The 15,965-nt window shown below is 39.2% G+C and overlaps 1 protein-coding gene across 1 annotated transcript; it reads right to left on the reverse strand.

Moving 5' to 3' along the window:
* Positions 1-830: 830 nt before the first annotated feature.
* On the reverse strand, positions 831-15,307 carry LOC147964911 (uncharacterized). Its single transcript, XM_087530206.1, has 3 exons — positions 15,108-15,307; positions 14,881-15,045; positions 831-2,568 (listed from the first exon to the last, which is right to left on the reverse strand). Exons 1-3 carry the CDS (start codon positions 15,305-15,307, stop codon positions 831-833), a joined length of 2,103 nt encoding a protein of 700 aa, XP_087386332.1.
* Between the last annotated feature and the right edge of the window lie 658 nt (positions 15,308-15,965).

Raw genomic sequence — 15,965 nt, forward strand, 5'->3', positions numbered from 1 at the left:
CTCGGTCCTTGCTTCCTTGAGGAACCACCTTGGTACATTTTCCTAAAAAAATTCTTCCTCTGAAAAATTTCTGAAATTTTTAGTGACTCAAAATAAAAATGAACCAAACTCAACAAGATTGATAGCAACTACTCCCACAAGTTTCTAGAGGCTATATCATGCATTAAAACTACCTTGGACCATATAAATTTGGCATGCAAGCTCAAGAACAGGGTCACCATAGTAACAAAAATTTGCCATACATAAGGCACTACAACAAAAACTAATTGGACCATGGGAGGAGTCACATACCGAAGAACAATCTCCTCAAACAGTTTTGTGAATGGAGCTCTGAGCAAGGAGATCGAAAATGGCAGCAAGATGAGCTAGAACACGGGTTTGAGCAATGAGAGGATTTTTCTGGAGGAAGACGAAGTGTGTGGGTGCTTGAATAAGTGGAGGGGGTCCACGTGGGGTCCACGAGGCAGGGGGCGTGCCCCAGGGGGGCGCCCTGGAATCTCGTGGCCAAATGGTGGGTCCCCCTGGTGTGTTCTCAGGGCAAGATATTCTTAAATATTCTACAAAAAATCATATTTCATTTTTAGGACGTTTGGAGAACTTTTATTTTCAGGGTATTTTTTATTGCAAGGATAATTCAAAAAACAGACAAAAAATACTATATTTTCTTTATTTAATCTAAATAACATAAAGTAAAAGGAGGGTACAGAGAATTGTGCTTTCTAACTTCATCCATGGCATGCTCATCAAAAGGAATCCACTAACAAGGTTGATCAAGTCTTATTACCAAACTCTTTCCAAATAACATGAAACCGGAGAATTTTCGAATAACACTAGGTTACCTCAACGGGGATATGCACATCCCCAACAAAAAGAATATCATATTTCTTCCTGACAGTAGGAAGAGGAAATTCAAAACCTCCCATAGTGATTGTTGAAAATTTTCCAATAGAATTGATAATGTTGACTTGAGGTTGTTTCCTCGGAAAGTGTACCATATGCTCATTACAATTAACATGAAAAGTGACATTGCCTTTGTTACAATCAATAACAGCCCCTGCAGTATTCAAAAAGGGTCTACCAAGGATAATCGACATACTATCGTCCTCAGGAATATCAAGAATAACAAAGTCCGTTAAAATAGTAACGTTTGCAACCACAACAGGCACATCCTCACAAATACCGACAAGTATAGCAGTTGATTTATCGGCCATTTGCAAATATATTTCAGTAGGTGTCAACTTATTCAAATCAAGTCTACGATATAAAGAGAGAGGCATAACACTAACATCGGCTCTAAGATCACATAGAGTAGTTTTAACATAGATTATTTTAATGGAGCATGGTATAGTTGGTACTCCTGGATCTCCTAGTTTCTTAGGTATTCCACATTTAAAAGTATAATTAGCAAGCATGGTGGAAGTTTCAGCTTCCGGTATCTTTCTTTTATTTGTAACAATATTTTTCATGTACTTAGCATAAGGATTCATTTTAAGCATATCAGTCAAACGCATACACAAAAAGATAGGTTTAATCATTTCAGCAAAGCGCTCAAAATCCTCCTCATCCTTTTTCTTGGATGGTTTAGGAGGAAAAGGCATGAGTTTCTGAACCCATGGTTCTCTTTCTTTACCGTGCTTCCTAGCAACGAAGTCTCTCTTATCATAACCTTGATTCTTTGATTGTGGGTTATTAAGATCAATAGCAAGTTCAATCTCTACACCATTGTTATTGTTGGGTTGAGCATCAATATGAACATCATCATTCACATTATCACTAGGTTCATGTTCATTACCAGATTGTGTTTCAGCATCAGAAATACAAATATCATTGGGATTCTCAGGTGTGTCAACAACAGGTTCACTAGAAGTATGCAAAGTCCTATCATTTTTCTTTTTCTTCTTCTTAGAAATACTAGGTGTATCAACATTAGTTCTCTTAGAATCTTGCTCAACTCTCTTAGGGTGGCCCTCAGGATACAAAGGTTCCTGAGTCATTTTACCCCCTCTAGTCATAACTCTAACAACATTATCATTTTTCTTATTATTTAATTCATTGAGCAAATCATTTTGAGCTTTAAGCACTTGTTCTACCTGAGTGGTAACCATAGAAGCATGTTTACTAATAAGTTTAAGTTCACCTTTAACTCTAGACATATAATCACTCAAGTGTTCAATCATATAAGCATTACGTTTCAATTGTCTACCAACATAAGCATTGAAGTTTTCTTGTTTAACAATAGAATTATCAAACTCATCTAAGCATTGGCTAGCTGACTTATAACGAGGGATATCACCTTCATCAAATCTATAGAGAGAATTTACCTTTACTACCTGTGTCGGGTTATCAAGACCATGTATTTCTTCAATAGGTGGTAAATTCTTAACATGTTCAGCTTTAACACTATTTTCTTTCATAGATTTCTTTGCCTCTTGCATATCTTCAGGACTGAGAAATAGAATATCTCTTTTCTTCGGAGTTGGCTTAGGAGTTGGTTCAGGAAGTGTCCAATCATTATCATTACTCAATATATTATTCAATAGCAATTCAGCTTGCTCAACAGTTCTTTCCCTGAATACACAACCAGCACAACTATCCAGGTGGTCTCTGGAACCATCGGTTAGTCCATTATAAAATATATCAAGTATTTCATTTTTCTTGAGAGGATAATCAGGCAAAGCATTAAGTAGTCGGAGAACCCTCCCCCAAGCTTGTGGGAGACTCTCTTCTTCAATTTGCAGAAAATTATATATTTTCCTTAAGGAAACTTATTTCTTATGAGCGGGGAAATATTTAGCAGAGAAGTAATAAATCATATCCTCGGGACTACGCATGCAACCAGGAGTAAAAGAATTAAACCATGTTTTAGCATCACCCTTTAATGAGAACGGAAATACCTTAAGGATATTGTATTAACGAATTTTTTCCTCATGAGTAAATAGGGTGGCTATATCATTCAATTTAGTAAGATGTGCCATAACAGTTTCAGATTCATAGCCATAAAAAGGATCAGATTCAACCAAAGTAATTAACTCAGGATCGACAGAAAAATCATAATCCTTATGACAAATACAGATAGGTGAAGTAACAAAAGCAGGGTCATATTTCATTCTAGCATTCAAAGACTTTTCTTTTAGCTTAGCTGACAATTTCTTAAGATCATATCTATCTTTGCAAGCAAAAAGACCTATAGCAGTTTCTTCATCCATAACATAACCCTCAGGCACATCAGGCAATTCATATCTAGGGGGAGAATCTTCATCATCACTTTCATCAATATTATCAGTTTCAATAATTTAATTCTCTCAAACCCTAGCAAGATGTTCATCCAGAAATTCACCTAATGGCACAGTATTATCAAGCATAGAAGTAGTTTCATCATAAGCATCATGCATAGCAGAAGTGGCATCATCAATAACATGCGACATATCAGAATCAATAGTAGGAGTAGGTTTAGGTGTCGCAAGTTTACTCAAAACAGAAGGTGAGTCAAGTGCAGAGCTAGATGGCAGTTCCTTACCTCCCCTCGTAGTTGAGGGAAAAATCTTGGTTCTTTCATCTTTCAAGTTTCTCATAGTGATCAATAGATATAAATCCCAAGTGAATCAAAGAATAGAGCTATGCTCCCCAGCAACGGTGCCAGAAAATAGTATTGATAACCCACAAGTATAGGGGATCGCAACAGTTTTCAAGGGTAGAGTATTCAACCCGAATTTATTGCTTCGACACAAGGGGAGCCAAAGAATATTCTCAAGTATTAGCAGTTGATTTCTCAATTCAACCACACCTGAAAGACTTAATATCTGCAGCAAAGTATTTAGTAGCAAAGTAGTATGGAAGTAACGGTAACAGTTGCAAAAGTAACAGTAGTAGTTTTTGTTGCAATCGTAACAGTGGCAACGGAAAAGTAACGAAGCAAAGATCAATATGTGAAAAGCTCGTAGGCAATGGAATAGTGATGGATAATTATGTCGGATGCGATTCCTCATGCAACAGTTATAACATAGGGTGACACAGAACTAGCTCTAGTTCATCAATGTAATGTAGGCATGTATTCCGAACATAGTCATACGTGCTTATGGAAAAGAACTTGCATGACATCTTTTGTCCTACCCTCCTGTGGCAGCGGGGTCCTATTGCAAACGAAGGGATATTAAGGCCTCCTTTTAATAGAGTACCGGACCAAAGCATTAACACTTAGTGAATACATGAACTCCTCAAACTACGGTCATCACCGGGAGTGGTCCCGATTATTGTCACTTCGGGGTTGCCGAATCATAACACATAGTAGGTGACCATTGACTTGCAAGATAGGATCAAGAACTCACATGTATTCATGAAAACATAATAGGTTCAGATCTGAAATCATGGCACTCGGGCCCTGGTGACAAGCATTAAGCATAGCAAAGTCATAGCAACATCAATCTTAGAACATAATGGATACTAGGGATCAAACCCTAACAAAACTAACTCGATTACATGGTAAATCTCATCCAACCCATCACTGTCCAGCAAGCCTACGATGAAATTACTCACGCACGGCGGCAAGCATCATGAAATTGGTGGTGGAGGAAGGTTGATGATGACAATGGTGACGGAATCCCCTCTCCGGAGCCCCGAACGGACTCCAGATCAGCCCTCTCGAGAGAGATTAGGGCTTGGCAGAGGCTCCGTATTGTAAAACGCGACGAATCCTTCTCTCTGATTTTTTTCTCCCCGAACGTGAATATATGGAGTTGGAGTTGAGGTCGATGGAGTCTCAGGGGGCCCATGAGGCAGGGGCGCGCCCCAAGGGGGTGGGCGCGCCCTACTCCCTCGTGGATAGGGTGTGGGCCCCCTGATGCTGATTCTTTTGCCATTATTTTTTATTATTTCCAAAACGTGTCTCCATGGATTTTCAGGTCATTCCGAGAACTTTTATTTCCGCACAAAAATAACACCATGGCAATTCTGCTGAAAATAGCGTCAGTCCGGGTTAGATCCATTCAAATCATGCAAGTTAGAGTCCAAAATAAGGGAAAAAGTGTTTGGAAAAGTACATACGTTGGAGACGTATCAGACCACAACTCTATGGCTAACATGTACAAAGAGATCCCAGACAACACTTTGGAAACACATAAGCTTGGATCTGTACATTACTTGTTGTCTGGTCTAGCTACAATCAACACTATATTGAGGCGTACATTGTTGCCCAAATTTGGAGGCAACCCAATGAATAAAATTTATTCCTTCATCCATCGTAATATCACCCAAAACTTGAAAACTTCAATCACACAAAACTCAACAAAACCTTCGTGAGATCCGTTAGTATAAGAAAGCAAATCACTACTATAAGTATTGTTGCAAACCCATTCATATTTTATTTTTGCATTATATCTACTGTATTCCAACTTTTCTATGGCAAAAACTCTTCAAAGGAAACCATCGAATAATCAAAACAAGCACACAACGCAAAGAAAACATAATTTGTCAAAAACAGAACAGTCTGTAGAAATCAGGATATTTAGAATACTTTTGTAACTCCAAAAATTCTGAAAAATTATGACAACGTGTTGTATATTAATTTTCTGAAAAAACAATAAGTATTTTATCACGCTTCTGTTAAAAACGAAAATTATTTGCGCGAGCGCAAAAGTTTCTGTTTTTCAGCAAGATCAAATCAACCATCACCCAACATGATCCCAAAGGCTTCGCTTGGCATAAACACTAATTAAAACACAAAAACACAATCATAACAGTAGCATAATTGTGCAAACACTCTAGAACATAAATAAAAATACAAAAATAAATTTTATTCATTGGGTTGCCTCCCAACAAGCGATATTGTTTTACACCCCTAGCTAGGCATAATGCAAAGCATCTTAAGTATTTTCATCTTTGTTTCTAGATCCATATGATGCCCTCATGATTAATTCATATGGTGGACTAATTCTTGTTCTAGGGAAGTGTTCCATACCCTTCCTGAGTGGAAATTGAAATTTAATATTGCCTTCTTTCATTTCAATCATGGCACCAATAGTATGTAAAAATGGTCTACCAAAAATAATTGGACAAGACGGATTGCAATCAATATCAAGAACAATAAAATCTATGGGCACATAATTCCTATTTGCAAGAATAAGAACATCATTAATTCTTCCCATAGGCTTTTTAATAGTAGAATCTTCCAAGTGCAAATTTAGAGAGCACTATTCAATATCGGTAAGACCAAGCACATCACATAAAGATTTTAGAATTGTAGAAACACTAGCACCCAAGTCACATAAAACAAAACACTCATAATTTTTGATCTTGACTTTGATAGTAGGTTCCCATTCATCATGTAATTTTCTAGGAATTGAAACTTCTAATTCCAACTTTTCTTCTAAAGCTTTCATCATAGCATCAACAATATGTTTAGTAAAAGCTTTATTTTGTTCATAAGCATGGGGTGAATTTATCATGGATTACAACAAAGAAATACAATCAATCAAAGAGCAACCATCATAATTAAAGTGTTTGTAATACAAAAGAGTGGGCAAATCAATAGTAAAAGTTTTGACCTCTTCAAACCCACTTTTATCAATTTTCTCAACAAGATTTTCACCCTCCGAATTATTGGGACGCCTTCTAGCTAAAGTTGACTCTTCTTCAGTCCCTTTATTATCAATCTTAATTTTACTAAACGGCGACACGGATCCGAGGCAGACGAAGGCGACACGGATCCAACGAAGGAGGAAGGGATGATGCAGCACAATGACGGTAGGTATTTCCCTCAATGATGAAACCAAGGTTATCGAACCAGTAGGAGAACCACGCAACACTACGTGAACATCACCTGCACACAAATAACAAATACTCGCAACCTGACGTATTAAAGGGGTTGTCAATCCCTTTCGGGTAACGGCGCTAGAAATTGGCAAGTAGACGGGATAAATATTGTGATAGATTGATAGATGCAAATAAAAGAAAATAAAATTCAGTGAGGTATTTTTGTATTTTTGGATCAATTGATCTGAAAATAAAAGAAAATAAAAATAGATCGCGAAGGCAAATATAATAAAGAAGAGACCCAGGGGCCGTAGGTTTCACTATTGGCTTCTCTCGAGAAAAATAGCAAACGGTGGGTAAACGAATTACTGTTGGGCAATTGATAGAACTTCAAATAATCATGACGATATCCAAGAAATGATCATTATATAGGCATCACATCCAAGATTAGTAGACCGGCTCCTGCCTGCATCTACTACTATTACTCCACACATCGACCGTTATCCAGCATGCATCTAGTGCATTAAGTTCATGAAGAAACGGAGTAATGCAATAAGAATGATGACATGATGTAGAGAAGATCTATTTATGTAGAAATAGACCCCATCTTGTTATCCTTAATAGCAACAATACATACGTGTCGGTTCCCCTTCTGTCACTGGGATCAAGCACCGTAAGATCGAGCCCATCACAAAGCACCTCTTCCCATGGCAAGAAAAAATGATCTAGTTGGCCTAACTAAACCAAAGATTCAAAGAAGAAATACGAGGCTATAAGTAATCATGCATATAAGAGATCAAAGAAGACTCAAATAACTTTCATGGATAAAAAGATAGATCTGATCATAAACTCAAAGTTCATCGGATCCCAACAAACACACCGCAAAAAGAGTTACATCAAATAGATCTCCAAGAGACCATTGTATTGAGAATCAAAAGAGAGAGAGAGAGAGAGAGAGAGAGAGAGAGAGAGAGAAATCCATCTAGCTACTAACTACGGACCCGTAGGTCTATAATGAACTACTCACGCATCATCAAAGAGGCACCAATGAAGATGATGAACCCCTCCATGATGGTGTCTAGATTGTATCTGGTGGTTCTGGAACCTGCGGCGGCTGGAATTGATTTTCGTCGACTCCCCTGGGGTTTCTGGACTATTGGTGTATTTATAGAGCAAAGAGGCAGTGAGGGAGGCCACCGAGGTCGCCACAACCTACTGAGGCGAGCTTGGGCCCCCAGGCGCGCCCTGGTGGGTTGCTCTCCCCTTAGAGCATCCCTCAGGTACTTTCTTGGCACATCTGGTGTCTTCTGGTCCAGAAAAAATCCACAAAAGGTTTTGCTGTGTTTGGACTCCGTTTGGTATTGATTTCCTGCAATGTAATAAACAAGCAGAAAACAGAACTGGCATTGGGAACTATGTCGATAGGTTAGTACCATAAAATGATATAAAGTTTAAAATGATTGTAAAACATCCAAGAAAGATTATATAACAGCATGGAACAATCAAAAATTATAGATACGTTGGAGACGTATCAAGGAGCGAGTGGGGGAGAGCGTGAGGGAGTACGCGAGGGGTGGGTATCTAGGGTTCGTCCGGTGCAGGGGGGCCCTTCTAGGTCGACGGGGCGATGACGTGGCCATGAATGGCCGACGCGTGGCTATCCGTGCCACGCACGTGGCTGCGTCGTCCATCGAGGCGGTGAACACGGGGAGGAAGTAGAAGGCGCGGGGATGGGCCAGCTGGGCCAGTTGGGCGGCACTGTACACTAGGCCCAGTGCACAGTGCCCCCATTTATTTTCTTATTCTTTTCATTTTCTTTTTTGTTTTCCTTCTATTACATTATATTTTCTATTTATTTTTATAACAAAACTGTTTTCTAAAATATAAAACTTGCTCCTAAATTAGTGTTATAATTCAGGCCACTGTCACATTAAATTTAACATTTAAATAAATTAGTTTAGAATTTTATAAATTAAAAAGCATTTACATTATTGTTTCGGTCTCTCTTTTAATTATTTTAGGGCATTAAAACAATTTATAAAATGTTGATTTCACCATGACAATTATCCATGGTATATTTGTAACACTTTGAACACTTTTTTTCATGTTTGTGAATTTCTATATTTCACTTATAATTTGAATTTGAATTCAAATGGAATTTGAAATGAGATTTGGATACAAAGGAGATCGAGCATTGTTTAGCAAATGACTTATCTTAAAACAAGGAGGGTTATTGTAGCATGACACTAGGGGTGTTACCATTAATGATGTTCTAGTTATTGCTAATAGAAATTAGATACCCGTGGATTTCATTGTGCTTGTTATTGAATGCAACCTGTCTTGTCCTATAATACTTGGTAAGCCTTTCCTACGAACCATAGGTGCAGTTATTAATATGAAAGAAGGAAATATAAGGATCCAATTTCCATCAAAGAAAGGGATGGAACACTTCCCAAGGAAGATAATTAAACCACCATATGATCCATTATGAGAGCCACCTATGGAATTACTTTGAAAGATGATAACTTTTGACAATATGCATTATGCCTAGCTAGGGGCATTAAACAATAGCGCTTGTTGGGAGGCAACCCAATAGTTATCTTTTTGCTTTCATTTTATTTTAGTGAGTCAACATGGTTATTGCTACTACAATGATTGTGTTTTTATCTTTTTATTTAGTGTTTGTGACAAGTAAAAAGCCTTTGGGATGATTTCGATGATAGTTGAATTGATTATGTGTGAAAACACAAACTTTTGCGCCCAGTGCCGGAATTCACATTTTTCACTGGAACGTGATAAATTTTGAAACTTTTACACAGTATTGAGAGACAAATTTTTTATGTTTTCCTAATTTTTCAGAATTGTTGGAGTTACAAAAGTATGCTTTTAGTTCAGATCATTGCAGGCTATTATATTTTAGATAGATTCTATGTTTTCATTGCATAGTGTGCTCGTTTTAATGATGTTATGGATTATATCGGGGGTATAAGTCATGGAGAAGTAAAAATACAGTAGGTATTGTGCAAGAATAACTATGAATTGGTTTATGACAGTACCTAATTTTATGGTTTACCGATTATACTAACAGATCTCAAAAGGTTTTGTTGAGTTTTGTGTGCTGAAGTTTTGAAGTTTTGGGTGAGTTTATGATGGACAAAGGAATAAGAAGCGGTAAGATCCTAAGCTTTGGGATACCAAAGGCACCCCAAGGTAATATTCAAGGAATACCCAAGCATCTATGCTTGGGGTTGCCCCGAATGGCATCCAGCTCTTTTGTCCACAATTCATCGATATGATTCCTCGGAGCTATATTTTTATTCATCTCATGATATGAGTTTTACTTGGAGTGTCTTGTTATATAGTTTTATTTTGTTTGTTAGTTTGCTACAATCATTGTTTGATGGACACACCTTTTGAGAGTGGCACACATTCATCATGATTGTTAGAATACTCTACGTTCTTCACTTATATCTTTTTAGCTAGGCAGTTACTCATGTGCTTCACTTATATGTTTAGAGAACGACGGTTGTTACATTTTATAGAAATGATTTGCACTCTCATGCTTCACATATATATTTTTGAGAGTCTTAAATAGGAAGTGATAATATGCACGGGTTATGAGTCAAGTCCAAGAATGGTGGGTAAACAAGAGTGGTATAATAAAAACTTTCATGTAGATCACTGAATATGAAATGTGTGATTTAATTATATTGATGTAGTAATATGAAAGGGTATTGGTTCATGGTCATTGGTTAGTAAAGATATCGATATTGAAGCTTGTTATGTATTACTCATTTAAGCGTCTGTCAAGGCCTGACAGGGATGTTCGAGCATTTTTATTCTTCGTTGAATCCCTTGTGATGTTCGAATCGGGGGCGGGTGATGGTTAACTCGTACGAACCTCCTCCCTAGGGGCATGCAAGTAGTACTTTGCTTCGAGGTCTAATAAAACTTCCACAATAAGTATATGAGTTCTTTATGACTAATGTGAGTTCATGGACTAATATGGCCCTCCCACCTATCCACATATTGCTAGCCTCTCCGGTACCATGCATTGCCATTTTCACCTCGAGAATTGGTGCGAACTTCGTCGGTGCATCCAAATCTCGTGATATGATACGCTCTGTCACACATAAACCTTATATATCCTTCCTCAAAATAGCCACCATACCTACCTATCAAGGCATTTCCATAGCCATTCCGAGCTATATTGCCATGCAACTTCCACGGTTACTTTCACATGACTTGTGTGTTCATCATCATATTGATTTGCATGATCATATAGAGCTGACATGATATTTGTGGCAAAGCCACCATTCATCATTGTAATGCATATTACCTAGATGATTGCACATCCTGATACTCTGCCAGAGGCATTCATATAGAGTCATATTGCTTCAGTTTATCGTATTGTAAGAAAAAAGAAGTGTGATGATCATCATTATGAGAGCATTATCCTAGTGAGGTAAAGAATGATGGAGACTAATGAGTCCTCCAAGAAGTTGGGATGAGGTTCATCATATTGTTCTAAAAAATGAGAGAAAGAGAGAGAAGGGACAATGTCGCTATCATTTTACCACACTTGTGATTCAAAGTAGCATCATGTTCTTCATAATGAGTCTCCATGATTTGTCATATTCAAATACTAGTGGGATTTTTTACATTATAGAACTTGGCTTTTATTTGCCGATGACGGGCTTACTCAAATGCTTGAGGTATTCAAGAGCAAGCAAGTTGGATGCACAACCACTTAGTTTCAGTAGCAAGCTTTCATACACTTATAGCTCTAGTGCATCCGTTGCACGACAATCCGTACTCTTCGCATCGATATTGATTGAAAGGCCTCTCCATTGCCTAATGATCCACCGAGTTGATGCGATACTTTCTCCACTTTTGTCTTCCCTTATAAACCTCTGCCATCATATTCTATTCCACCCATGGTGCTAAGTGCTTGTCTCAAGCTCATGTATTGAGTGAAGTTGAAAATTCTAAAGCGAGAAAAAGTATGATACAATTGCTTGGTTTGACACCGGGGTGCTCATGATTTGTGCTTATGCTAGGAAGATGGAGTCATGCCATGCTTACATAATTCAATGAGTAGGCATAACATTCGTTAAGCATCGTATATTTTGAAGAGTAATGATTATGTTCTAGTATTCCTGGATATTAATATATCAATTACTTTATTGTTTCTCAATATTCATATTGTAAGAGATTACATGATAAACATGTTAGGTAGCATTCAACATCAAAAATTATGTTTTTATCATTTAACTACTCGAGGGCGAGCATGAATTTAACTCGGGGATGCCGATACATCTCCAATGTATCTATAATTTTTTATTGTTTCACGCTATTATATTATCAATCTTGTATGCTTTATATGCAATTTTATACCATTTTTGGGAACTAACCTATTAACCCAATGCCTACACTGGTACTACGAGGTGATGTACAAACAGTTTTAAACCCCCTTCCGCGATGACGTTTTGAACCGTCGCCAAGTGAGTGACTGTGATAGGGGTCCTTCCCACATGACCCAAAAACCGTCGGGGATAGGGAGCCTTGATGCATATAGTTGTCCCTACTAAACTCTTTTTGATATCTCGAATATCCGAAATGATCCATCCTTGCAACTTGTTTGTGCTCGCATTGCCATCGCAGTCAGTATTCTGTGGTGCTACGTTTACGATGTGTGACCCATCACAAACAGTTCAGGATTATAGAAGCAGACAATCACACACATTTACTTTTCCTTGACTGTATGTGATTTGATGTAAGAGCGCACACAGTTGTTGCTATAAAACTGTATGCGAAGCTTGAGTACATCCCACACGATTCATCTGTCATACCTGCGTCGGATGAAGACCTATCGCACGCGTTCTTCTATGACCAAACATTTGCGATGCGCACAACATCATAAACAGTCCAGAATTGCGAAGCGTGTGTGATAAGGTGACTATCGCAAACATTTAATAAGAAAGAATTGTGTGCGATGCTGCTGTTAGTCACACATGTTTTTTCTTGGCTGATTGTGTGTGCAGTAGAGATTGATCGCACACGTAGTGGATCCTAGAAACGTGTCTGATCTCCACGTCTATCATAGACGTTTCGCTTTCGCAAACTGTGTGTAGTGTAATCCCTAATTTAAAAATCACATGTTTTGAATTTGAAAGTAGGCATTCACTTATTTCATATCCAACCGTGTATGTTACCAATATAGGTTCAACCATGAGTGCATAATTTGATGCACAGGTACATATACTGAAGAACTACAGAAGCACCAAGTAAAGAATAATGAACCACAGTTGTACTAAAGACTCTAAAGAGAGAGGCGAAAGACATTATGCCCTCCTCCATGCGTAGTGCACGCACAACTCTAGGCCACCCCCTTGTGATGGTTGCCCGTCCATCCTTCATTGTCTTCATTAGGACTTCTCGATGCTCATTGTAGTCTGGATGAAATACTTTAACCTTCATTGTGTTTCCACCAATCATGTACTTTGCGTGGTAATCTTGAGTGAACTGCTTCGGGAACCACTGCAAATGAAAAATATTCAGACATTGTTGTCTAACAACTCATTATGGGCAGTAAAAAGAGAAGGCTGCAGAGTTTGTAGTTACCATCCTACAGCTCACTGTTGTGTTGGATAGAGCATAAACAAATAATTTGCTTGCCACCGTTCGTATCTTTTTGCTAATAATCCTTATCAGTTTCCTCACTTGATGCTTGTTCATGAATATCTCATTGTCCCATACGCAAAAAGGGTCAATGCGTGGATCCTTTCCAAGGGCATATGTACCTACAAGCAACAAGTCAATATTAGAAGCTAACAAGTGTCCAGGCCAGGATCTATATGCACTACATTATGGAATGACGGGGGGAGTACAAGCCGAGTGATGAAACTAACCTCGACGGAAAATGGTGGCCACTCCCGTTGTTGTCCTGCATAGTGGAAAGGCATGATAAGTACAACAACCTTAACATCAAACAAATATAGCAAAGGTAAACAACATCATATCCAAATAATAGCTTGAATGTGTTGGTTTCAGCATGTTGTTAAAGCAGATATAAAATGGAAGGCAATGTTACCTACAATAGGCTTAACAACCATAAAATATTGCAATTCAAACTGGTATTGTTGGAAATGAACAGAACATAGGTAATGCTTAAACATCACACTGGATAAATGTGTAAAAATGGAATAAAGGGCATGTGTTAACTACACCAGGCATAACTAGAACCAAATATAGCCATTCAAACTGGTATTGATGCAATCGAGCGGCACAGTTCCGACTTGCACATAATGAACATCACATTGTGAATGACTGAAATAAACAAGGCATAAATGATCAGTATAACAACCAAATATAGCCATTGAAAACTGGATAAAGTCTCACTACAACCAACCTAACAAGCAAATATAGATAAACAGGGCATATGCTTGAAAGTTGGACAAATGCTCGCTGCAACCAACCTAACAAGCAAATACAGATAAACAAGGCATCTACTTGAAAACTGGACAAATGCTCACTTCAACCAACTTAACAACCAAATACAGATAAACAAGGCATCTGCTTGATAACTGGACAAATGCTCACTTCAACCAACCTAAGAACCAAATACATATAAACAAGGCATCTGCTCGATAACTGGAAAAATGCTCACTGCAACCAATCTAACAACCAAATACAGATAAACAAGGCATCTACTCAATATAAACAACCAAATATAGCCATTCATGAAACTGAGGACAATTCATACTTAATCATCACATAGCCCTATTGAACAATACTTTTTTGCATAACTGAAATAATTAAACATGGCACAGTTAAAACACCGCATGGCAAATGCTACTACAACAAAGGGTACGGGTTGGCAAGCTAGAAACGGTAAGATTTGCTGATAGGATGTTGCCTCACATGTCATGGACGGGATCCTTCCAGTAGGAAGATCATAGAACTATGGTGCGCTCTCTGATGTCACAGATGGGCTGTTTCACCTTGGAAGAACCTTTGTGGGTGCCCTCCTCGTGGTCGTGGCTGTTGAGATCTGACTTCGCAATTGAGGATCCCAAGCCACCGCCGTAGAACGTGTCCTTCAGAAATGACAAAATGGGCTCGATTGCGTACAAGGATTGGAAATCCTTGACCACATGGCGGAGGAAATCAGCGGCAGGGCCGTCGAAGAGATCGACGGCGGTTGAACCAGAGGTGTTGGGGATGGACCACTTAACCTGTGACATGGCCCACGTGAAGTCGTCGTTGTTGATGAGCTTGATGTCGTAGCCAGCTTTCCTGAGATACAGTAATACGCTAGCCCGCTGATGTGAAGCCCTCGGCATGGTGACATAGTCAACGTCTTCGTGGCATCCGCAGCCAGGTGTTGCTCCGGGATCGACAGGTTGGGGCGGACGGCGGCCACCTCGCCAACGTCCGCAGGATAGGCTATGATAAACCTCTTCTTGGCCAAACGCTCGTCAGGCTCGCCGAGATTCATGGTCGAGCTTAGGCTGCGACATTCTGGAGCAGGGAATGTGGATCTGGCGGGGAGGGACATCGCATGCCTCATCTAAAATCTCAGGGGAGTGCGGCGACTGTATGGGAATCGCTGGGTAACCTGAACTTTATTATCTAAGCTAGGAGGAACAGGCAGACCAGCAGGGGTTGGCGGTGGCGGAGGCAGCGGAGGCGAGCTAGGGTTCGAGGGGGGAGGGGGCCAGGTGGGGGACTTTGGAGGGGGTGGTGTTTGAGGATACGTCGCGGCTACTGAAATTTTTAGTAATGGTGGGTGGAGATGGTGGTGGACGAGGGAGAGTGACGGTTCAAATGCCTCGGCTACTGCAATTTTACTATAAGGTCGGTGCTGGAGGAGTGTGGGCGACGGTTGAATTACGACGGCTACTAAAATTTGGGTAAAGTAATTGATGCGGGGCAGGAGTATCCAAGATCGTGCACGATCCAATAAGAATATGCATGTATGATAATAAGGAAAAGTGGCGGAACTGCCGATTTTTGCAACGCTCAAGGAGGGTAGATTGTTTTTAGCTAGCTGGTCTCCGCACACAGTTCATCCTAATTTTCAGACGCACACGTGAAATTCAATCTAAATAAACTACCCACCTTTAGCTTGCGCAGGTGGTGATTTTACAGCGCACTTGCATCGCACACGGTTAAGCCAGTACATCCACCCTTTGCTCGCGCTTGCGCAATCATGG

This window comes from Triticum urartu, chromosome 6A (genome assembly GCF_056163025.1).
Source record: "Triticum urartu cultivar PI428250 chromosome 6A, HENAU_Tu73, whole genome shotgun sequence".
NCBI lineage: Eukaryota > Viridiplantae > Streptophyta > Magnoliopsida > Poales > Poaceae > Triticum > Triticum urartu.

Excerpts from the sequence above, each read along its gene's own strand:
- LOC147964911 (XM_087530206.1), bottom strand. The coding sequence starts at position 15,307 with ATGTCCCTCCCCGCCAGATCCACATTCCCTGCTCCAGAATGTCGCAGC. Across the intron at positions 15,046-15,107 it reads GCTGCGGATGCCACGAAGAC|GAAAGCTGGCTACGACATCA; the intron begins GTTGACTATGTC and ends ACTGTATCTCAG. Across the intron at positions 2,569-14,880 it reads GTCAAGGATTTCCAATCCTT|GGAAAGAACTGTTGAGCAAG; the intron begins GTACGCAATCGA and ends TTGTGTATTCAG.